A 22554-nucleotide genomic window follows, 5' to 3' on the forward strand; every position below is an offset into this window, starting at 1 on the left:
AAGAAGTTTCTTCTGAATTGTTTATTGGATTTATTAGTGACTGTCTTATATTTATGGCCCCTGGTTTTGGATTCCGCAACACCACAAGTGGAAACATCTTCTCTTCTTCTACCCTATCGAACACCTTCGTAATTTTAAAGACCTCTATCAGGGCACATTTCAAAAGAAAGAAACCCAGCCTGTTCAGCCTTACCCGATAGTTATCCCTTCTCAGTTCTGGTATCATCCTCATAAATCTTTTATTGTTATTGGCTTTCCCCAGCGGCTTCTTTGATTTGTGAGGTGATGCGGAGATATTTTCCGCCAGACGCAAATATTGAGTGTTTTTTTGTGTTCAAATGCTACACAAGAATTGTACTAATAGAATCATTAGTACTATTACTACAGAAAGTGTCGAACCTCCCCCCAAAAAATCAAATGTGTGAGGACGGGCCAGGAAGCTGGATTTTGGAAATGATGAGTCGCTTTTTGCATTCAGTGCAGGCATATATATATATTTGCAACAATACAATAGCAAAATACTGCGGATGCTGGAAATCTGAAATAACAGAAAATGCTGGAAAACTCAGCAGGTCAGGCAGCATCTGTGGAGAGAGAAACGGAGTTAACGTTCCAGGTCTGGTACCCGTCATCTGAAACGTTAACTCTGTTAGTCTCTGCACGGATGCTGCCTGTCCCGCTGAGTATTTCCAGTATTTTCTGTTTTTTTTGCAACATGTGGAGCCCGCGGTGTCTCTATTGCGTCCGCCTAGAGTCTATAAATAGCAAAGCGGCGGAGGCGGCGGCGGCTCCACTCGCTTCCAGTGGGAGCAATCAGCTTGGCTGTCGGCCCGCAAGCAGCGCGGCGGCCTCTCGCTGGCCTTGCTCGGCAAGGCGCTGCTGGCCAATGGCAACGACGTGGAGAAGAACCAGGCCCGCGTCCAGCTGGCCATCAAGAGCCTGGTGAGCAACGGCTCGCTGGTGCAGACCAATGCCACCGGCTCCTTCAAGCTGAGCAGCAGCAGCAGCCCCAGCTCCAGCAGTCGAAGGGGGCCGGGGCCGAGCTCCAGCCCGCGGAGGAAGCCGCCGGCAGCACCGGCGAAGACAACAGCGCCGCGAAGAAGCCCAGGAAAAGACGGACTGAGAAGAAAGCCAAATCGAGAAGACCTAGGATGTAAATTGAGAGGGACGATGGATTTATAACTCTAAACAGAAAAGGCTCTTTTGAGAGCCAAAAATGTCTCCACAAAGCGCCGAAGCCATTCTAATTGAAGATGAACAGGGAAGTTGAGGTTTAACTAGTTAATACAGAGAGGGCGATAAATATATCGACATCTTCAAAGCGTGTGGCACCGGGCAATCAAGATCATATGGTCTAGAAGGAAACCTAGAACTGTTCTGATAAGAGTACATAAGGAGAAACCGTTTCCACTGGCAGGAGGTTCGGTAACAGAGGACACAGATTTAAGATAATTGGCAAAAGAACCGGAGGGAAGATTAGATTTTTTTTGACGCAGCGAATTGTTATCTGGAATGTGCTGCCTGAAAGGGCGATGGAAACAGATTCAATAGTAAAGTTTCAAAAGGGAATTGGATAAATGCTTGAAAGGAAAATTTAGCAGGGCTATGGGGAAAGAGCAGTGGGATTGGGATTAATTGTTTTGCTCTTTCAAAGAGCCGGCACAGGCAGGATGGGCCGAATGACCACTTCCTGGGCTGTATCATTCTTTGATTCTGACTCTACCAAAGCTATTTTCATAGCTATCTGACAAAGGGTCACAGACCCGAAGCATTAACTCTTTCTCTCTCCACAGATGCTGCCTGACCTGCTGAGTGTTTCCAGCATTTTCTGTTATTTCCGATTTCCAGAATGCGCAGTATTTGGCCATTGTTCATAGCTATCTAGTTTCTTCTCAAATCATCATCTGCTGTATGTGAGCATTCATCTTCTGACTGCCACACACTTAGTTGCCCGTGACACTAGCAACCTCCTTCACTTATAGTCATAAACATATTCATCCCTTTTCACTTTATGTTCAGCAACATTTCTTCACACTTTCCCCATTTCCCCTGTGATGTAATGTCAGGAATCGTGCGACATTTGTATCTCTTGCTACACCCTCTGATGTGGAAATGAGAATCGACCTTTCAGTTCAGAGAACACTTTCTTCACGTCTCTCATATGTTTAATTGATCTCGATCATCTTCTTTTACACGGTGCCCCGAGGGCTGGGGGGTCACTCTGCTTTTGAAGATGTCCGAGGCAGACATGGAAAGCATCTCGTTTCATATTGCCTGCCATGGCTAAATGCTGTGCCGGGAGGGTTAGCCTATCGTTTAGGCATTAATGCAGAATCAAGAGTTCCGGGGCACAAAAAAGTCAATAACTGTTGTATAATTTGTCCAGAAATACAAGGCTTTACACTGCATCGATTTGAAAATGCTTGCCCAGACGCGCTATTCACACAATTCAACATAATCCTTCAACTATTGACATTCTTGGCCTGACAGTCTGCTCTGATCTCAAATACCCAACATCTGAATTGTTAAAGCCACCTACCTCTCAGATGCTTGGTCAGTCATCACAGCCCCAGACGTTATTGCAGGAAGATAGCTCGCCCTCCGCCCACCCCCACCCCCAAGCATCTTCAGCAGCCTGTATCAATGCCCTTCCGTCCATTATAAAGTCAGGGCATTTCAGGGTTCCAGTCCATGAGCAAGTCAAGTCCTACGATGATGAAGCAACCCGTGCAAACCTACAGCGGGATTCGGATAACACCCAGTTTCACCTTCAGGAAATGGATATCCCCGCATAACAAGAGCAAAATACAGCGGACGCTGGATATAAAAAAAAGTAAAATGCTGGAAACACTCAGCAGGTCAGGCAGCATCTGTGGAGAGAGAGAAACAAGAGTTAACGTTTCAGGTCGATGAGCTTACATGAAAATCCCGTGTGTAAGCAAAACATCTCCAATTCAGTTTCAATGCTAGGTCCACTGGATTAAAAATTCCGAAATCATAATCAGTTGGTCATTATGATACAATGAAGGAAAGTCAGCATGAAGCATCTGGCGATTAATCACTATGTCAACCAGTGGCTCAATTGGCATCACTCTGGCCATCACAACCTCCAGGAAGTTGTAGGTTCAAGTCCCACTCCAGACGGGCAAATATTTTAGGCGTTAATAGTTGAATGGCGATTAAGCTCAGTTCCGCTCAGGTTTGGTGGCTCTGAAAAGAGCCGTTGTAGAATCAGTTTCTGCAAGATGATTTCTGCCCTCTCGGGCGGCGGCGGCAGCAGGTTGCGCCTACAACCGCTTCAGGCTGACTTTCCGCTGGCGCCCCACCGGCCTCTTGGGCTTGGCGGCCGCCGCCTTCCTGCCGCGGGCGGGCTTGCACTTGCGGTAGACCCGCGCCGTCCTGGTGCCCGCCGCCGCCCGGCCACTGACCGCCTTGGTCCTGAAGCGGATGCGGACGGCCTTGGTGGTGGCGGCGGCCCCGCCTCCTCCTCGCCGGCCTCGGCCGCCGACCCTGGGCTTGCGGCGGCCCCGCACCACCGCCGGCCGCCGGGGCTTGGCCGCCTTGTGCTTGGTGTACCGGCGCCGCCGGGGCTGGGGCGGCCGCTTGGAGGCGCCCGGGGCCGGTCTGCGGGCGGCGGCGATCCTCTTCCTGGCCGACTCTCTCCTCCCCTTTCTGGCCCCCGGATGAGGAGCCGCCGCCCCGGCCCCGGGAGCAGGAACAGCCGCCGTCGCCGCTGTCCCGGAGCGGTTGAACCTGAAGGAGCCCGAGGCGCCGGTGCCGGCGGTCTGCACCAGCGAGCCCTCTTTCACCAGGTACTTGACCTTGTGGTTGACGCGGGTGTTGTTGCGGCTCACGTCGCAGCCCCGGGCCGACAGCGCCTGCTTGAGGGCGGCCAGCGAGATGCCGCGCCGCTCCTTGGTGGCCGCCGCCACCTGCAGGATCTGCTCGGTCACCGTGGGGCCTGTCTTCTTGCGGCGCGGCGGGACCGGCCGCTGATTTTGCTGTTGCTGTTGTTGTGGCTGATTTTGCTGCGACTGTTGTTTCTTCTTCTTCGCCGTCTTATCGGGAATCGTTCGAGTCTGGGGCGGGGTGCCGCCACCACCCGAATCTCCCGCCTTCTGGTTGTTGTCAGCCATACCCAGGGACTGGTCTGATACCGGGACTGGTGTTGGGTTAAGAGCCGCTCTTTCCTCTCTTTCTTTCTCCCTGTCTCAACCTCGCACCAAACGCGGCTGAAATTAAATGCGCTGCCAGCCGAAGCGACCGCTTTTATAGAGGGAAGGCGGACGGAGTGGAGTTAGCTCTCTCTCTCTCTCTCTCTCTCTCCCACCTCTTCCTTTTTTGCGTTTCTCCCTTTTTACTAAACTCCTCGATTCCTGCAACAACCGTCGCCGTTCCAACGCGCCGGCTGCAAATTTGCCTTTTCGCACAAGACATCCTTTAATAACACAGGCCAAGCCAAATCAACATGCTCTTTTTTTGGTCTTTCATCCCTTCCTTTTTGTTGTTGTTGTTGAAAGAAACCAGCAATTTTGAGGCTTGTCGAAAATGAAGTTTCCTCCAAAGCAGAGTTGCTCAATGTAAAAGTTTCCGAAGGAAAGACTTATCTTACGGTTCGCGTAGCTTTTAAATGCCTTCATAAATCTGGCCACAGTAACACAGGCCAGCCAGAAATCGGGACACACAACTTAAATTCGCTGAAACCAATTGGCTTGGTTTAATAAACACCTGCGTTAGGGATTTTGATCCTAAGGATGGGATATACTATTTTGAAATGTAGTGTGTTTCTGATTTTCCTGATATAGAGTACTGGGCACACAGAAAATACATAACTTTTTATTTCGTTTAAAATACTCTTCCATAACGAATCTTTGTGGAGCGGAGAAGGAAACTTGAAACTGAATTTCTTATTCAGAATTGATGTAAAACATTTCCGTTGTGGATACAAACGTCAGCTATTGTTTACACAAACCTCCCAATCAATAGGCCATCGTAGGTTATGTTAATGCATGGGCTACTTGGGCAGTGGTAACATCTTTGCCTACGGACCATTTGCACCTTTCGACAGTCAGCACGCACCTTTAGCTATACATATCAGTCTGGAGTGACAGACAAACCCAGATGAAGAGATCTGGTAATCCTACCATCGGTGAATACGGAAGAAAGGTCATTGACAAGCCCATGATATTACAGTGGCGGATCCAACAGGTGGAATTGCCTCTTCTTACTTTGGCAGCAGTGACGCTATTGTAGCGAGGTGTTGCAGAGCACACAAGGCAGCTACTCAAGCACATATCATGCCGGTGATTATCTATTGCAGCCAAACATGTTTCTAGTCATCCTGGCTCCAGCTCATTACCGGAATTTGACATATGACAACAACGTGGATTCTTCCACTTGCCTTTCTCGCTACTAATCCCCTGCAGGTCTTGGATTGAGCTGGATCTTGCGAGTCCTGTTTCACAGTTTCAGAGCCTCAAAGCCAAGCTATTCGGAAATCTAGAATTCTGTCTTTAAGACCAAGTCGTACGCTGGTGGCCTTTAACTGTCAACCCTGTAGCGTGGAGGTAATGGGATCTCAGTGAAGGACAATTTTAGGCTAACCCGCCCGTCGGGGAAACTGACGGGATCGGGTGTAACGCTGGTTTCACACCCCGCCCCGATTCCACTCTCCATTGAAGTAAATGAAAGCACAACTTTAACTATGGGGTTCTTAATTAGACTGTAGCAGACCTGCAAGGCTGACCTGAAAGCAAAATGTTAGCACATTGCAAAATACCTGGACGTGCACTGCAATCAACCTTAGGGCTACATCTTCCGGGCATATTATATCATGGTGTGGAGATGCCGGTGTTGGACTGGGGTGGACAAATGTAAGAAGTCACACAACACCAGGTTATAGTCCAACAGTTTTATTTGAAATCACAAGCTTTGAGAGCGCTGCTCCTTCGTCAGGTGAAGTGGAGAGATGCCACCACCCACAGATGATCAGTCCAGCATTGATTGTAGGTCCTCGTAAGCGAAAAGACTGGCCTGGCCCCTCCTTCCGACTGCAGCCTGATCCTCGTAGGCGAGGTGACCGGTCTACCGATCATGAGATCTAGCTATCTCATGAAACATCAAAAAGAACATAGTCCGAGTTCCCGATCGTATCATACGAGTGGCTCACTAATTGTCGGAACTCACAACAGCAATGTTTCAAGACAACAGCATAGAGTAGATGGGTGGATTGTGTTCATTGGATTGAACAAACGTCCCTTACCCTTAAGTGTTCCAAACAGAAGACATTTATGAACATTTCATCTGAAAGTGAAGGAGTTCGCTGAGATGGGTGGGAAATTTTCAAAAGTTTTCAAATACATGTATTTAGTGACATTGCTCACCTCGGTCTTGTAGACAGGGTTTCTGTTCTAGACAATAGCTATTATTAATGAAAGAACTTGCCTTTATATAGCGCCTTTCACGACCTCAGGACGTCCCAAAGCGCTTCACAGCCAAGGAAGTACTTTTTTTTGAAGTGTGGTGACTGTTTGTAATGTGGGGAAACACGACAGCCAATTCGCGCAGAACAAGCTCCTACAAACAGCAACGTGATAATGACCTGACAATCTGTTTTAGTGATGTTGATTGAGGGATAAATATTGGCCCAGGACACCGGGGATAACTCCCCCCTGCTCTTCTTCGCAATAGTGGCCATGGGATCTTTTACCTTCACTTTTCTTAAGCACATCACAATCTGTAAAATGATCAAAAACAGGTGATACGAGAGTCTAAAGTGCCGTATCCAAGAAATAAACATGCTAAAGTTGAGGTTTTTGTTGTATTTAAAGTTGGGGAAGAACAATGCCATTACTTCCGAGAATTATGCATATTTGGTTAGAGACACTACGAGGGGAGTTGATGAAGAACAGGGAACGCGGTCCATTGTCTAACTGACCCGATTTCAATACTATAATGAGGAGTTTATCTTACAAAGTTGAAAACAGGCAGAAAACCATTGGATTCTGCCGCCTACCCTTCCACCAACTACTTGCATGTATACCGCGCCTTTAACGTAGTAAAACGACTCAGGAAGCTTCCAAACCTCCTAACGACCAAGTGCTGGAAAGTGAGATTAGGCTGGATAGCTCTTTGTCGGCCGTCACGGACAGGATGGGCCGAATGGCCTCCTTCTGTAAATTTCTATGGTTCTGTGATAAGTTTCCTTACCGTCATTTTGCAACCAACACTCCTGTATCCCCCTTTGTATCGGCATTGTCCGTTCTCAAATCTTCTGATTTCAATATTAAGTGGGGTTACCTTCAATCTATGAACTGCGAGGCTGAATTGTTCTACTGTGCCCACAGTTAGCAAGGCATCTAAACGTGCATCATTCCAATGAAAAACGTATTTCGGATACTTTAGCCATTTAAGATTTGCAGCAGCCAATTGCACGCTTAATATTCCAGCCCACTATTATGTCTGACAAATTCAAGAATACCGTTTCAAAGCAATGGTTACTTTACGAGGTGGGTGAGATTGTGGAGCCATTTACCAAATTTACCATTAGCTCAATTCGGGTCAAATTAGTTTGACCTGAACAGCAACTTTGCCATTCGAAATGGCAAATATTTGAGGCAAATAGTATAGAGGCATTTAAGGGGAGGCTAGACAAGCCTGTGAGGGAGAAGGGAATAGAGGGTGATGTTGATAGATTTAGATGAGGAAATACGGAGGAGGCTCGAGTGGCGCATAAGCGCCGGCATGGACTGGTTGGACCGAATGGCCTCTTTTTGCGCCTTATATCCTACGAAATCCCGTGTAACAGATAGAGGCGCATATAATTCCAGGATAAGTGATGCGAAGGGATTAAGAAATACAAACAAAAAATGTTGGAAAGACTCAGCCGGTCAGGCAGCATCTGTGGGGGAGAGGGAGAGAGAAAGAGTCAACGCTTCAGATCGATGACCTTTCATCAGAACTGGAAAAAGTTAGAGAGGTAACAGGTTTTAAGCAAATGCAAGGGGGGCAGGGAAAGGGGGGGAGCAGGGGAGGAAAGAACAAAAGGAAAGTTCTGTGATAGGGTGGAAGGCAGGAGAGATTAAATGACTGAAGGGATGAACATAGAATCATAGAAATTCACAGCACAGAAGGAGGCCATTCGACCCATCGTGTCCGCGCCGGCCGACAAAGAGCTATCCCGCCTAATCCCACTTTCCAGCTCTTGGTCCGTAGCCTTGTAGGTTGCGGCACTTCAAGTGCATATCCAAGTACTTTTTAAATGTGCTGAGGGTCTCTGCCTCTCCCACCCTTTCAGGCAGTGAGTTCCAGACCCCCACCACCCTCTGCGTGAAAACATTTCTCCTTAAAACCCCTCTAAATCTCCGACCCCACTGGTTATTGACCTCTCTGCTAAGGGAAATAAGTCCTTCCTATCCACTCTATCGAGGCCCCTCATAATTTTATACACTTCAATTAAGCCTCCCCTCAGCCTCCTCTGTTCCAAAGAAAACAACCCCAGCCTATCCAATTTTGCCTCATAGCTAATATTCCCTTTGAGGATGATGGTGCCAGGCAAGAGGAGTTGGTAATGGGACAAGGAGGTTCGACCTGTTTCTGTAAGAGTGACAGATACAAAGCTGCGGGGGAGTGGGCGGGGCCAAGTAGGTTGCCTCGCCCTCGTCCGCCTTGAGCCTTTATATAAAAGGTCGCCGCCGCCAGTCGCCACTCCGCTCGGTGATCGAGCAGGCGCAGCGATGGCTGACAGAGATACTGTCAAAGCCGATGGCTCTGCTCCTCCGCTCCCAGCCACCAACGCCGCGTGCTTGCCCACGGCCGCCAAGAAGAAGGCCGCCTACCGGCCGCAGAAAGGAGGCGCCGCCGCCACAGTGGCCGAGCAGATCCTGGAGGCGGTGACCGCCACCAAGGAGCGCCAGGCGGCCCCCAAGATGGGCGCCCTGAAGAAAACCATCTCGGCCGCCGGCTACGAGCCGGAGAAAGGCGCCGCCGCAGTCCGGCCCAACCAGTCGGCCAGCACCTTGGCCAACAAGGGCTCGCCGGTGGAGAGCGGCGCCGGCACCTTCTCGGCCTCCCTGCACCCGGACCGAAAGGAGGAGGAGGGCGAGGAAGGAGAGGGCGAGGACGGGGCCAAAGGAGGCGCCAAGAGGAAACCGGCCGCCAAGAAACCAGCCCGCAAGAGGGCGGTGGCGGCCAAACGTGCTGCCCACAAATGCGCCAAGAAGGTGGCGGCCAAGAGCCCCCGGAAGGCCAAGCCCAGAAAAGCCCCCAAGCGGCCCGCAGCCTCCCGGACTGTGGGGCGTAAGCGACGGGCCCCGAAGAGGAGGTAGACGGGGCAGGAGCGGCGAACCGGCTTAACACTAAATAAAAGGCTCTTTTCAGAGCCACTCACACATTCACAAAATAAGGAGCTAAAGACCATTGTTGACCAATAAGACTTTGTGCAATGTTGTAGAACGGGCGATAGCGGATCCGCAGCCCAACTTAATTCTCCCGAATGTAATTTGTATTAGAAGTTAAAATAGTAGGACCAACACCGAGCCACATAAGGAGATATTAGGGCAGGTGACCAAAAGCTTGGGCAAAGGTTTTATGGAGCGTCTTCAAGGAGGAAAGAGGTAGAGAGGCGGAGAGGTTTAGGGAGGGAATTCCAGAGCTCAGGGCCCTTGGCAGCTGAAGGCACGGTCACCAGTGGTGGAGCGATTAAAATTAGGGATGCTCAAGAGGCCAGAATTAGAGGAGCGCAGATATCTCGGAGGGTTGTGGGGCTGGAGATTACAGAGATAGGGAGGGGCTAGGCCATGGAGGGATTTGAAAACAAGGATGAGAATTTTGAAATCGAGGCGCTGCTTAACCGGGAGCCAATGTAGGTCAGCGAGCACAGGGGAGATGGGTGAACGGGACATGTGCGAGTTAGGACATGGGCAGCAGAGTTTTGCCTTATGTTTACACAGGGTAGAATGTGGGACGCCAGCCAGGAGTGCGTTGGATTAGTCCAGTCTAGAGGTAACAATGAAATGGACGAGGGTTTCAGCAGCGGATGAGCTGAGGCAAGTGATGGCGCGGATATGTGACTGGAGAATTTCCACTTTTTTAACCCTTGAAACCAGGCAACAATAGCAGTTAAAGCCTTTAAAAACTTTAAAGGCGTCGAATAAAGGCAAATTGTTTTTATTATTTTAAATTTGAACATTTTACAGTAAATCACATTTACAGAGCTCAAGTCTCAGCTCTTTGTACAAAGTCACAAGCCCTCATGCCTACAAGGCAGGGGTCCCAGTCAAATTGTTGTTGAAACCAAGTAGCAAAGTCAATGGCCATGGTCACAGCTTGTAGTACTGGAGGGCTACAATAATATGCTAATGAAGGATGGACAAGGCGTCGATTCCTATTCGCTGAATCAAGAGTTTGGAATGTTTCTTGTTGCCTTGTGAAATTAAGACCAATTAGAAACAAAGGCAACAGATTAACCAATCAAAAACTAGGGCATTCTGATCCTTCTAAAGGGTTTAAAAGGAGCAGGGAGCGGCGGCGTACGCCTCATTCAATCGTTGAGCCTTGTGAAGTGAAGTGAAGAAAATGTCGGGCCGTGGTAAAACCGGAGGAAAAGGACGTGCCAAGTCGAAGACCCGCTCCTCCCGAGCCGGTCTGCAGTTCCCGGTGGGCCGCATCCACCGCCTGCTGCGCAAGGGCCATTACTCGGAGCGGGTGGGGGCCGGAGCCCCGGTCTACCTGGCCGCCGTCCTCGAGTACCTGACCGCCGAGATCTTGGAGCTGGCCGGCAACGCGGCCCGCGACAACAAGAAGACCCGCATCATCCCCCGCCACCTTCAGCTCGCCATCCGCAACGACGAGGAGCTTAACAAGCTGATGGGCGGGGTCACCATAGCCCAGGGCGGGGTCCTGCCCAACATCCAGGCCGTGCTGCTGCCCAAGAAAACTGGCCACCCCAGCAAGATTTACACCTAAAGGACAAACATCAATAAATCGATTCAACAAACCACAAAGGCTCTTTTCAGAGCCACCCACCTCTTTCTAAAGAACTTCAGCCAGATTATCTCTAACTTAAATTTGGGGGTGGGGGGGAAAGCTCCAGAGAAAATTTACTTTAAATCTTGTATCTCGTAGAGTGACATCTGCCAGCGGACTTTTGTTTTGGGAGACTTGTTCCAGATAAAATTATTTGACTGGCTTTTTTCGTTCTATACTTTAATAAAAATGTGTTGAGAAAACAATGTTACTGGGGTGTGGATGTAAGTCATTGTTTCCAATGTATAAATCGGCTGTAAATTGAAAATCTGACTTCACGGCCAACAGTAAAAACGTCACATTTAACTGGTGTGAACTGCAAGGGACCGACTGACACTCGGCTTTGTAATCAAAAAAATATTAAAAGATTTTGTTCCTTCAACGAGGAGTTGTTTCAGTTCTTTAGGGCGGGGGGGAATTAATTTGTGAATTAATTTTTGACCAGACGATATGGTTTTTTTTTTACGCGTTAAACTGAAAGAACTTGAGAATTTTGAACAGAAATGCTGTATTGTTTTTTATTCATGGGAGATCCAGTTACACGAGGTTTGCGGTGAGCACGGTGTCGCTGAAGCTCCTCCGGCCCGGACTCTGGGCAAAAACCATCGGCCGATGCGCCAAAGGGTGGGGGGGACGGTGAGGAATTGACGGCTCTGTGACACCGAGAGTAAATCAATCAATAAATAAACACAGGAAGGAAACCAAGATTGCAACCAGCAATGTTAAAAGAAAAGAAAGATCTTTACACACAGCGCCTTTTCACCACCTCCGGACATCCCAAAGCGCTTTACAACCAATAAAGTGCTAATTTTGAAGTGTTGTAATGTCGGAAATGTGGCAGCCAATTTGCGCACAGCAAGCTCCCACAGACAATGTGATAATGACCAGATCATCTAGGTTTTTTTTTTAGTGATGCTGGTTGAGGGATAAATATTGGCCAGGACACCGGGGAGAACTCCCCCGCTCTTGAAATAGTGGCCCTGGGATCTTTTAAGTCCACCTGAGAGTCTGAGACTCCGTCAGGTCGGAGACTTTAACGAAAATTCTCACCTTGTTAAATGATCTGTGAAGCTGTTTTAAAAAATATGAGAATCCAGCCAAGATCACTAGTTCAGACTAGCCGCGTGTATAGTCCAGTCCGTTCATCTTGTGTTGGTGATTATTGTATACACGCTGAACAATGTCAAGTGAACATTAATTCATCATTCAATGGGGGTAAATTGAATTTATAGCGATTGTGTACAACAGACGATATAGAATTGATCGTCTAGAGTTCACTAGAGTATAGAAGAATGAGAGGGGATCTCATTGAAAAGTATAAAATTCTGACAGGGCTAGACAGGCTGGATGCAGGGAGGATGTTTCCCCTGGCTGGGGGTCTAGAACGAGGGGTCACAATCTCAAGATACGGGGTAGGATATTTAGGACTGAGATGAGGAGAAATGTCTTCACTCAGAGGGTGGTGAACCTGTGGAATTCTCTACCACACAAGGCTGTGGAGGCCAAGTCACTGAATATATTTAAGAAGGAGATAGATAGATTTCTAGACACAAAAGGCATCAAGGAGTATGGGGAGAGAGCGGGAATATGGTATTGAGATAAAGGATCAGCCATGATCACATTGAATGGCGGAGCAGGCTCGAATGGCCGACTCCTGCTCCTATTTCTCTATGTTTTTCTATGTTTCTTTGTCCATTGTAGGCCCGGCACGATATTCCCTTCCATTGGCTAGTTGACATGGTTAGCAATCGATTTAATAAAGGTTTTTTTTAAAAATCATGTAGGGTACTTTCCGTCGGTTGTGGTTTCAGTGGCGTGGGCTCGTCAATTTAAAATTGTCACCAAGAGAGGTTGGGAGAAATGTTCTGGTGCAGAAGATTGTTGGAGAGTGGAGTGCATTGCCACAGGGAGCAATAGATGCAGACACCATTACTCGCTGAAATTATAAATGGAACTTTAGTCGGTGCAGTCATTGTTCGAAGGGGTGCTGGTACTATTCCCGATGTACAACTGACTGTTTGTAGATTTGAGCAGGATTCAACCTCTGAAGTTCATTGTAAGCAACCTGATCTCCCAGCATCGAATCCTTTAAAAACAGGAAGAAATTTTCATTCATTTAACTTTTCGATCAACTTATTTTAAGTTATTGCAAGATAGCTCGATAACGTATAATTTAACATTTAGATAAAATCTACATCACGCCGATTGTCAGCTTCGTTCGATGAGACAGCTGTTTGTAACTAGAGGTCAAAGAGCAAGTAACACTTAAAATCATGTATTGTGTACTTGTAACAATAACCTTTATAATTTTGCAAGGGCAGCCTAGTGTTCGTGATCAGAATGATGTGAAATATCTATTTATGAGGTAGATTTTCAACTTGCCTCCCGAGTATTGCAAAGCATAACCCAGCGCGGGTGTAAGGGGCGGCTGAGCCACCACCGCCTGTTTATCAGCCCCGCCCAAGTTCAATTTCACCTCCTGTCACTGGCCTGCTGTGTGTTTGCAAAAAATTTTTGGTTCTGTTTCAGAGTTCATTTTTTTTCTTTTTACTGATGCAGTTATTTATAACTTGGGCTCAGTAGACATGTGCGCTGATTAAATTTCCAAGCAGTTGTCCTTTTGAAACCCTGCTGACGGCCAATAGCGAATTAATTTGGCCCATTTAACACTATAAACTGGCCAGCATATTAACCTGCTGTTGTTTATTAATATTATCCTATAAATCATTCAGAAAAACACAAAGCCACAGAATTAAATTAATCTGATATTGAAGCATTGTGACGTTCATGCTACCGACTAAAATCTAGCTATTTTCTACTTTAAATTTTTTTCAGTGATGTTGGTTGGTTGAGGGATAAATGTTGGCCCAGGACACTGAGGAGAACTCCCCTGCTCTTCTTTGAAATAATGCCATGGGATCTTCTACGTCCACCCGAGAGAGCAGACAGGGTCTTAGTTTAATGTCTTGTCCGAAAAACGGCAGCTCTGACAGGGCAGCGCTCCCTCAGCACCGCGCTGGGTGTGTCAGCCTGGATTTTGGTGCTCAAGTCCCTGGAGTGGGTTTTATCCCACAACCTTCTGACTCAGAGCCGAGTGTGAATGTCAACTGAGCCACCAGCTGACACAGAGATTAATGGCTGAGTTTATTCAACTCTTCCCGTGGATTTCCCTCAGAAAAAAAACAAGAGGTAGTTTAACATAGATGAGATTGTATAAATATCTCGTGGGCTCCGATTCCCAGCTTCACTTTTAATAAAGGCAAGATATCCCCTTATAGAACCGTGGGATATTCTGTATGTAATGGTTTGCTGTCTCTTAAAGTCTGTTAATCTAAAATATAAGGGTCTATTGTTGGCAAATTTCTCTTATCTGGAGTTACACGATTATAAAGAAGATATTATCAGGATGATTGGAGGATATTCGGGTATCTGACGGTTTAAAACCGTTAGCTCGTACTGATAGATTTGAAAATTCAAATCTCGCCGCCTAACCCAACGGTCATTGTGACGTTTAAACGAATCGCTGTCGTTTGCATTAAATGCCTCAGAACCTACTCAGCGGCAACCAATCAGAAAGTGGCGTTTCGACAAATCAGAAATGACGTTTGGAAGGATGAGCTGGGCTCAGCCACAACCAATCAGAAGGTGGCGTTTGGACCAATGGCGGAGACTCAGCGACAACCAATGAACACGACGCGACGCCAGGGAGCGGGTGGTAAAGGCGGGAAAGGGGGCGGGTTCAGAGAAGGTCAATAGAGTTCACAGTTTAACAGAAACACAAAATTTATCCCTATTGATGAGTAAGCAAACTGCAACAATTTACAAATGGGATAAAGGGGTTCAAACTACCTTAAATATAAGATAATCACTCATAAATCCGATAAGGAATTCAGGAGAAACCTATTTACCCAGATATTTAAAAAATGCAAGGGATTGAGCGATAAAAGATTGAGCAAATTTTTCATCAATGGATGTTTGTGATCACACAAGTCCTCTGACCATATTCGAGTATCTGGAACCGGCTCTTTGCTGCCCAGCGTTCCAGAGCCGTTAATTTCTGTTTACTTTTAAATCCGGGGAGAGTTCGAATTCTCCGGCAGGATTCCAGCGCGAGGTGCCATTCATTGCCTGCACCATCGCCAATTTTAATATTGCATTATTTGCAAACCACCCCAGTTAAAGTGCATTTTGTGCTGTTGCACATTTCACCCAGATACCAGGCCAGGCTGACTGAGGAAACTCCTAAACTGAAAAGAGGGCTTTAACACATCCGTATAAGAGAATTGCAATAACACCTATTGTTATAATGATAGCCTGATGGTATTTGTTAAATATATATTTATATATATTGGAACGTCAACGAAGAGAAATCAAACATTGGTTTTAACGGGCAAACACTTGGCACTTTCAATCATTCCCCAAACAAACACTGTACTGAAGCACTTAATCCACCACATATCTCACAGCGCAGAAGGAGGCCATTCGGCCCATCGTGCCTGTGCCGGCTCTTTGGTCGATCGATCCAGTCAGTCCCACTGCCCCCTGCTCTTTTCCTACAGCCCTGCAAAGTTTTCCCCTTCAAGTATTTATCCATTTGCCTTTTTGAAAGTTATTATTGAATCTGCCTTTCAGGCAGTGCATTCCAGATCATTACACCTCACTGCAAAAATATTTTTTTCCTCACGTCGCCTCTGGTTCTGTCGCCAATTACCTTAAAATATTTGAATATTTAAGTTAGGTGGAACACGTACACACACACACAGGCACTTCCTCGTAACTCCATTCTCAGTAGCTTGAGTAATTTTATAAATAAATAAGAGTTCATTTACTGCATCCACATCTGCTTTTCTTTATATGATTGAATGACGCACTGTAGCTGGACTTGTGTTGCTGAGAAACCCTCACACGTTATTGCTTAAATCACATTCTTGCTCTATTATATGTATATACAGGTTTGTACACACTGGAGTCAAGCATCTTTTAATGATTCATACATTGCGCTTATGCACACATTTTAAGGTTTCCTATACTTCTTTCTGTGTAACCTCATGATCCAAACTTATTCCACAGCTTTGAAATCGCAAGGAAGAATTACATAGAATTTACAACACGGAAACAGGCCATTTGGCCCAACAGGTCTGTGCTGCTGTTTATGCTCCACACAAGCCTCCTCCCACCCTACTTCATCTCACCCTATCAGCACATCCTTCTTTTCTCCCCCATGTACTTATCTAGCTTCCTTTTAAATGAATCTGTGCAATTTACCTCGCCCACTCCATGTGGTAGCGAGTTCTACATTCTCACCACTCTCTGGGTAAAGAAGTTTCTCCTGAATTCCTTACTGGATTTATAGGTGACTGCATTATATTTATGTTCCTTAGTTTCGGCCTCATTAAACATATTAATAATTTGGAATAGAAAATATAACTACAACACTGAGAATGCAACGAAGTTGTAGGCCACATAGAAAGCTGAGATGTACCATTAAAGGAAATAGCAGAGGCGTAATAACCATAGTTGGTTCTATAAAGTAGAGAAAGGCATGAGATTTGAGGTGAAAGATGAAATGCCTAACAGGTGGCAAGATATGTGTTTTGTATCTTTTTTGAAGACTGTGAGAAATGTGGTATAAGATATTCATCAGATGTATTCAAGCCTCAGATGGACTTAGGTTTTGTAGAGTTAAGAGCTTGTTAAGGGAGTGAACTGCTTGGCTGAAATAAAGAAGTCAAGCTTCTTATTTTTGTTAGGTAAGGGCATTAAGGGATACGGAAACAAGGTGGGTAGATGGAGTTAAGATACAGATCAGCCATGATCTCATTGAATGGTGGAACAGGCTCGAGGGGCTGAATGGCCTCCTCCTGTTCCTATGTTCTTGGAGCCATCTTTAGCTGAAGGATATTGGATTTCTATACTAGATCAGGGGGCACAATAAGGTCAAGAATAACAAATGAATCAGTAAAGAGCAGGGTCCCACTGCTGAGTAATATATGTGACAAAATTACCAGTAAAATAAAAAAAGAAAGACTTGCATTTATATAGCGCCTTTCACAATCAGCGATAACCCAAAGCACATTACAGCCAATGAAATGCATTTTGACGTGTAGCCACTGTTGTGGGAAAAGCGGCAGCCAATTTGTGCACAGCAAGCTCCCACAAACAGCAATGTGATAATGACCAGATAATCTGTTTTAGTGATGTTGATTGAGGGATAAATATTGGCCTGGACACAGGGATAACTCTCCTGCTCTTCATTGAAATAGGTACCATGGGATCTTTTACATCCATCTGAGAGAACAGACAGGGGCCTCGATCTAACATGTCATCCGAAAGGCAGCACCTCCGACAGTGCAGCGCTCCCTCAGTACCGCACTAGAGTATCAGCCTAGATTTATGTGCTCAAGTTTCTGGTGTGGGATTTGAAGCCACAACCATATTGACTTAGAGGTAAGTGTGCTACCCACTGAGCCACAGCTGATACCTTCAATGGCTCTTTCAAAATCATATTGACAATTATGGAATAGCCTGGTACTTTCAGGTTGCTGGATAATTTGACAGTTAACAGCTTTTATCTTTAGAAAGTAGATCTAAGAGCAATAGGATGATTGCTGGAATGGCTGAGAGAATCACCCATCTTAGGAATAGAGTGAATACAAGAAGGAGAGATGGACACATTACTGTCTTATATTCTGATTTCACTTTCTGTTTTCGACATGATTAGGGTGCATTCCATCAAAAATATTATGTTCAATTGAAAAGAAAAGGAATAAAGAACTTGCATTTATATAGCGCATTTCAGAACCTCAGGCTTTACAACCAATGAAGTGTAGTCACTGTTGTAATGTAGGAAACCCAGCCGACAATTTGTGTACAGCAAGCTCCCACAAACAGCAATGTGATACTAGCCAGATAATCTGTTTTTAGTGATGTTGGGTGAGCGATAAATATTGGCCAGGACATTGGGGACAAATCCCCTGCTCTTTCCAGAATAGTGCCATGGGATTGTGGCTTCGATTTAGCATCTCATTCAAAAGATGGCACCTCGGACAGTGCTGCACTCCCTCGGTACTGTGTTCAAGTCCCTGGAGTGCAGCGTGAACCCACAACCTACCCACTCAGCCATGATGTGATGATGTAAGGCCACTTGAAAGTAAAGGATGTATTGATATTCTTCCATAGCAGCATTATAATCGGATTACGCATAAGGGTATGTGTAAGACTGTGATGGTTCATGTGGCTAATAATGTTTTTATTGTCTCAGGAATGTGGATGCAGTTGGATCCAGTTAAATGTAGTTCTGCTCCCACATTTCCAATTCAGCTGTGACTAGGTGAGTTTCAAAGTTCATCCAAGGTTACTTACCAATGGTTTCAGATTCACTGTTAAATCAATGCTGCATTTACATTGGAGTTATTGATCTGAGAATGGTAGCTGTGGTTCGGCTTCCAGCCAAGCATTGCTCAGCTCTGGCTTGGATGCAAGTATGGCTGATTTAGAAAGAAAAAAGAAAGACTTGCATTTATATAGCGCCTTTCACAACCACCGGATGTCTCAAAGCGCTTTACAGTCAATGAAGCACATTTTTGAAGCGGAGTCACTGTTGTAATGTGGGAAATTTGCGCACAGCAAGGTCCCACAAACAGCAATGTGATAATGACCAGATAATCTGTTTTTGTTATGTTCATTGAGGGCTAAATATTGGCCTGGACACCGGGAATAACTCCCGTAATCTTCTTCGAAATAGTGCCATGGGATCTTTTACGTCCACCTGAGAGAGCAGTCGGGGCCTCGGTTTAACATCTCATCCAAAAGATGGCACCTCCGACAATGCGGCACTCCCTCAGTACCACACTGGAGTGCCAGCCTAGCTTTAGGACAGAGATCCTGTCTAGACACAGATGGGCAGAACAGTATCCCAAAAATTAGAAATGTAAAAAATTGGGAGAGGACAAAATCTCTGCTCTCCAAACATCTAAATTGAGCCAGATATGTTTATAAAAGTATGCAAAGCATCCAATAGATCCCGCAGTACATAACAAGCCAGCTTTGATGCTACGCTGGATTTGCAGCCCATGCAATGTTAAGTCAAAGCAAGTTAAGATCCCCCTCCAGGCAGGCCGAGTCTGCTTTCCTCTGGAGTCAGGTCCTGATTACATTTTTATACATCTTTTGAATGAGGCATTGAGCCAAGGTCCAGTCTCTGTAAACGTAAAAGACCCCATGGCACTATTTTGAAGAAGAGCAACCCCTAACAATCCTCATCAAAGACAGATTAACTGTTCATTTATTACATTGCTGTCTGTGGGAGCCTGCTGTGGGCAAATTGGTTGCTAAAATTGCAACAGTCCAAAAGTACTTCATCGGCTATGAAGCCTCTGGGACATCCCAGGGTCATGAAAGGTGCTATAAAAATGCAAACCCTTTCTTTACACCAGACAGTTTAGCAAAGCGATTTCAGATAAATTTGTGGTGTAAATTCAGTGGTTTAGTATCATGGGGAGATTTTTGCAGTGAGTTTGGTCCCAGTGTTAGTGCGATTCAATCGAAATTAAATTAATTTTACTAGATAAAGTAAATATACTTGGTTCCCAAGAATGATTCGTTTTTCTCCCATGTAATTGAAGGTTTCTTGAAATAACTTATGATAGTTCAACAGAAACGATTTTTTGTTTTAATTAATTCATAAATTAATTGCAGAAACAACATATAAGCACAAACGAACATGTTTCCCTTTTTCGTACCCAGTTTTGCCTTACATTTTAATTTACATTCGGATAGATTGGTTTGAAATCGATGGGTGGCGGAAATGAAGTCACGTGATGAACGCCGGCGGCGCCCCTTCTGCGGTTCTTCACCCAGGTCCGCTTGCACTGTATATAAATGGGCAGCGGGCGGGTGTGTTTGGTTATTTGAACAGTGACTTTGAACCATGTCAGGCAAAGGGAAGGGTGGTAAGGGACTGGGCAAAGGCGGAGCCAAGCGGCACCGCAAAGTGCTCCGCGATAACATCCAGGGTATCACTAAACCAGCTATTCGTCGCCTGGCTCGCCGTGGGGGTGTCAAACGAATCTCGGGTTTGATTTATGAGGAGGTCCGCGGAGTTTTGAAGGTCTTTCTCGAGAATGTCATCAGGGACTCGGTCACCTACACGGAACACGCCAAGCGCAAGACGGTGACGGCCATGGACGTGGTGTACGCGCTGAAACGCCAGGGACGCACCCTCTATGGGTTCGGTGGTTGAAGATAGTTGAGAAATAAACGTGATTTACAAACCAAAGGTTCTTTTAAGAGCCACCAAAATATTTGAAAGGTGTATAACTGGTTATTTACGAGTAGGGGATGCGATACATAATGTATAATATCGTAACATTTGGAATAGCCCATTGTGGGTGGCTTTGAGAAGTTTGATTTCTTTAGATTTTCTTTCAATGATTTTTCGCCCATTAACGTTAATGGGCAGAAAAACCCCAGCTGGCTTGAAGCAGGTTTTAACTGGTTCTCTTCCTGCAGTATCAGCATCACATCGTCTCCAGCAACATCAAGGGGGGCAGGGTTACACTTGAGTGCGATCTGATAAAATTGTACCAAAGCTTTGACACTAGAGTCATGATCGGACATGTGTTTGTCTTCTGCAGGTCTTTAATTAATTAGATTATTTCAACGTTTTTTTTTAATAAGGACCTTCTCTCGCGTGAACGCAGAAGGTCCCATGGCCCCGTTCGACAAAGAGCAGGAGTTTTCTGGTGTCCTGGCAAACACTCGATTCTTCAAACAGCACTTTCAAAACCCGATTAACTACTCCATTATCTCATTGTTGTCTGTGAGACCTTTGATGTGACGTTGGCTGCTGTGTTTACAAGAATGCATTTCAAAATTGGCACTTTGGGACATCCTGAGAAAGTGAAAGGTGTGTGTATAACAAGTCGCATTTACATAAACAAAAGCAAAATCTGACATAAAAACAGAAAATGCTGGAAATAATCAGTAGATCAGGCAGCATCTGTAGAGAGAAACAGTTAACATTTCAAATCGGTGACCCTTCATAAGAACTGGAAAAAGTTAGAGATGAAACACGATTTTAAGCAAGTGTGGGCAGGGAAGGAGGGGCGGAAAGAAAAAAAGGGAATGTTTGTGATAGGCTGGAAGGCAAGAGAGATTAAAAGACAAAAGTGGATGGTAATGGGACAAGTTAAGAAACAAAAGATGAGTCTAGATGAGGTGTAAATGGCAATGGCAGAATCATCAACAGCTGTCATGTGAGAATTATTTTAGACACTTTACAGCCTTCTGGACTCTACACTGAGTTCAACAATTTCTGACCATAACCTCTGCCCCTATTTTTTCACATGGCAGCTGTCGATCATTCTGCCATTGCCATTCTCATCTCATCTAGAGTCATCTTTGGTTCCTTTACTTGTCCCATTACCATCTCCTTTTGTCTTGCACCATCATATCTTTTGCCATTTAATCTCTCCAACTTTCCATCCTATCACAGACCTTCCCTTTTGTTATTTCCTCCCCTCCTCCCTTTCCTCTCTTAAAATCTGTTTTAGTGATGTTGATTGAGGGATAAATATTGGCCCAGGACACTGGGGAGAACTCCCCTGCTCTTCTTGGAAATAGTGCCATGTGATCTTTTACATCCACCTGAGAGAGCAGATGGGGCCTCACTTTAATGTCTCATCTGAAAGACAACACCTCTGACAGTGCAGCACTCCCTCAGTACTGCATTGGAGCATTAGCCTAGATTTATGTGTTCAAGTTTCTGGAGTGGGACTTGAATCACAACCTTCATCACTCAGAGGCAAGTGTGCTACCCACTGAGTTACAGCTGACATAAGAACAGCTTGCATTTATATAAGGACATAAGATGTAAGAGCAGGAGTAGGCCATATGGCCCCTCGAGCCTGCTCTGCCATTCAATAATACCATGGCTGATCATCGACCTCCATTGCCTTTAACTTAGAGAAACATCCCAGGCCCTTCAGATGCCAGATTATTGCTACTTTGAAAAAGAAAGTGACTGCTTAACCCTGTCTTCTCTCTCCAGGCACTAGCAGAGCTGCTGAATAAGCCCAGTATTTTCTACCTAAGGTGTTTTCCTCTCCCTGTTGCACATAATGTCCCTTCAGCCTTCTTGAAAAAACCTTGTTATTCTTCACCAAAGGTCAGCTAACCACTGCCCCTTGATCTACCTCACCCTTGTGTGTGTCAGCTGTGGCTCAGTGGGTAGCCCTCTTGTTTCAGATTCAGAAGGTTGTGGGTTCAACTTCACCAGACTTGAGCATAAAAATCCAGGCTGACACTCTAGTGCAGTACTGAGTGAAAGCTGCACTGTCAGAGGTGCCATCTTTAGGATGAGGTGTTAAACCGAGGCCCTGTCTGCTCTCTCGGGTCGGTGTAAAAGATCCCATGGCCACTATTTTGAAGAAGAGCAGGTGAGTCCTGGCCAATATTGAGCCTTTAATCAACATCGCTAAAACAGATTATCTGGTCATTATCACATTGCTGTTTGCGGGAGCTTGCTGT

At 45.9% G+C, this 22554-nt stretch overlaps 3 protein-coding genes across 3 annotated transcripts; 2 read left to right on the forward strand and 1 right to left on the reverse strand.

Annotated features, from left to right (window-relative positions):
* Positions 1-3287: 3287 nt before the first annotated feature.
* Positions 3288-4136, reverse strand: LOC147096149 (uncharacterized). Its single transcript, XM_085973787.1, has one exon. The coding sequence runs from the start codon at positions 4134-4136 to the stop codon at positions 3288-3290; it is 849 nt and encodes a 282-aa protein (XP_085829913.1).
* A 6395-nt stretch (positions 4137-10531) lies between these two features.
* Positions 10532-11407, forward strand: LOC147096150 (histone H2A-like). The gene has a single exon (XM_085975038.1). The coding sequence runs from the start codon at positions 10576-10578 to the stop codon at positions 10963-10965; it is 390 nt and encodes a 129-aa protein (XP_085831164.1). The 5' UTR covers positions 10532-10575; the 3' UTR covers positions 10966-11407.
* An 8540-nt stretch (positions 11408-19947) lies between these two features.
* LOC147096151 (histone H4-like) lies at positions 19948-20333 on the forward strand. Its single transcript, XM_085974103.1, has one exon. The coding sequence runs from the start codon at positions 19955-19957 to the stop codon at positions 20264-20266; it is 312 nt and encodes a 103-aa protein (XP_085830229.1). The 5' UTR covers positions 19948-19954; the 3' UTR covers positions 20267-20333.
* Positions 20334-22554: the final 2221 nt, after the last annotated feature.

This window comes from Somniosus microcephalus, unplaced genomic scaffold (assembly GCF_052327205.1).
Source record: "Somniosus microcephalus isolate GS21.2 unplaced genomic scaffold, FLI_Smic_1.0 unresolved_chr1, whole genome shotgun sequence".
Taxonomy (NCBI): domain Eukaryota; kingdom Metazoa; phylum Chordata; class Chondrichthyes; order Squaliformes; family Somniosidae; genus Somniosus; species Somniosus microcephalus.

Bases quoted from the DNA above. Each gene is read 5' to 3' on its own strand.
- LOC147096149 (XM_085973787.1), bottom strand. From the start codon at position 4,136: ATGGCTGACAACAACCAGAAGGCGGGAGATTCGGGTGGTGGCGGCACC.
- LOC147096150 (XM_085975038.1), top strand. From the start codon at position 10,576: ATGTCGGGCCGTGGTAAAACCGGAGGAAAAGGACGTGCCAAGTCGAAG.
- LOC147096151 (XM_085974103.1), top strand. From the start codon at position 19,955: ATGTCAGGCAAAGGGAAGGGTGGTAAGGGACTGGGCAAAGGCGGAGCC.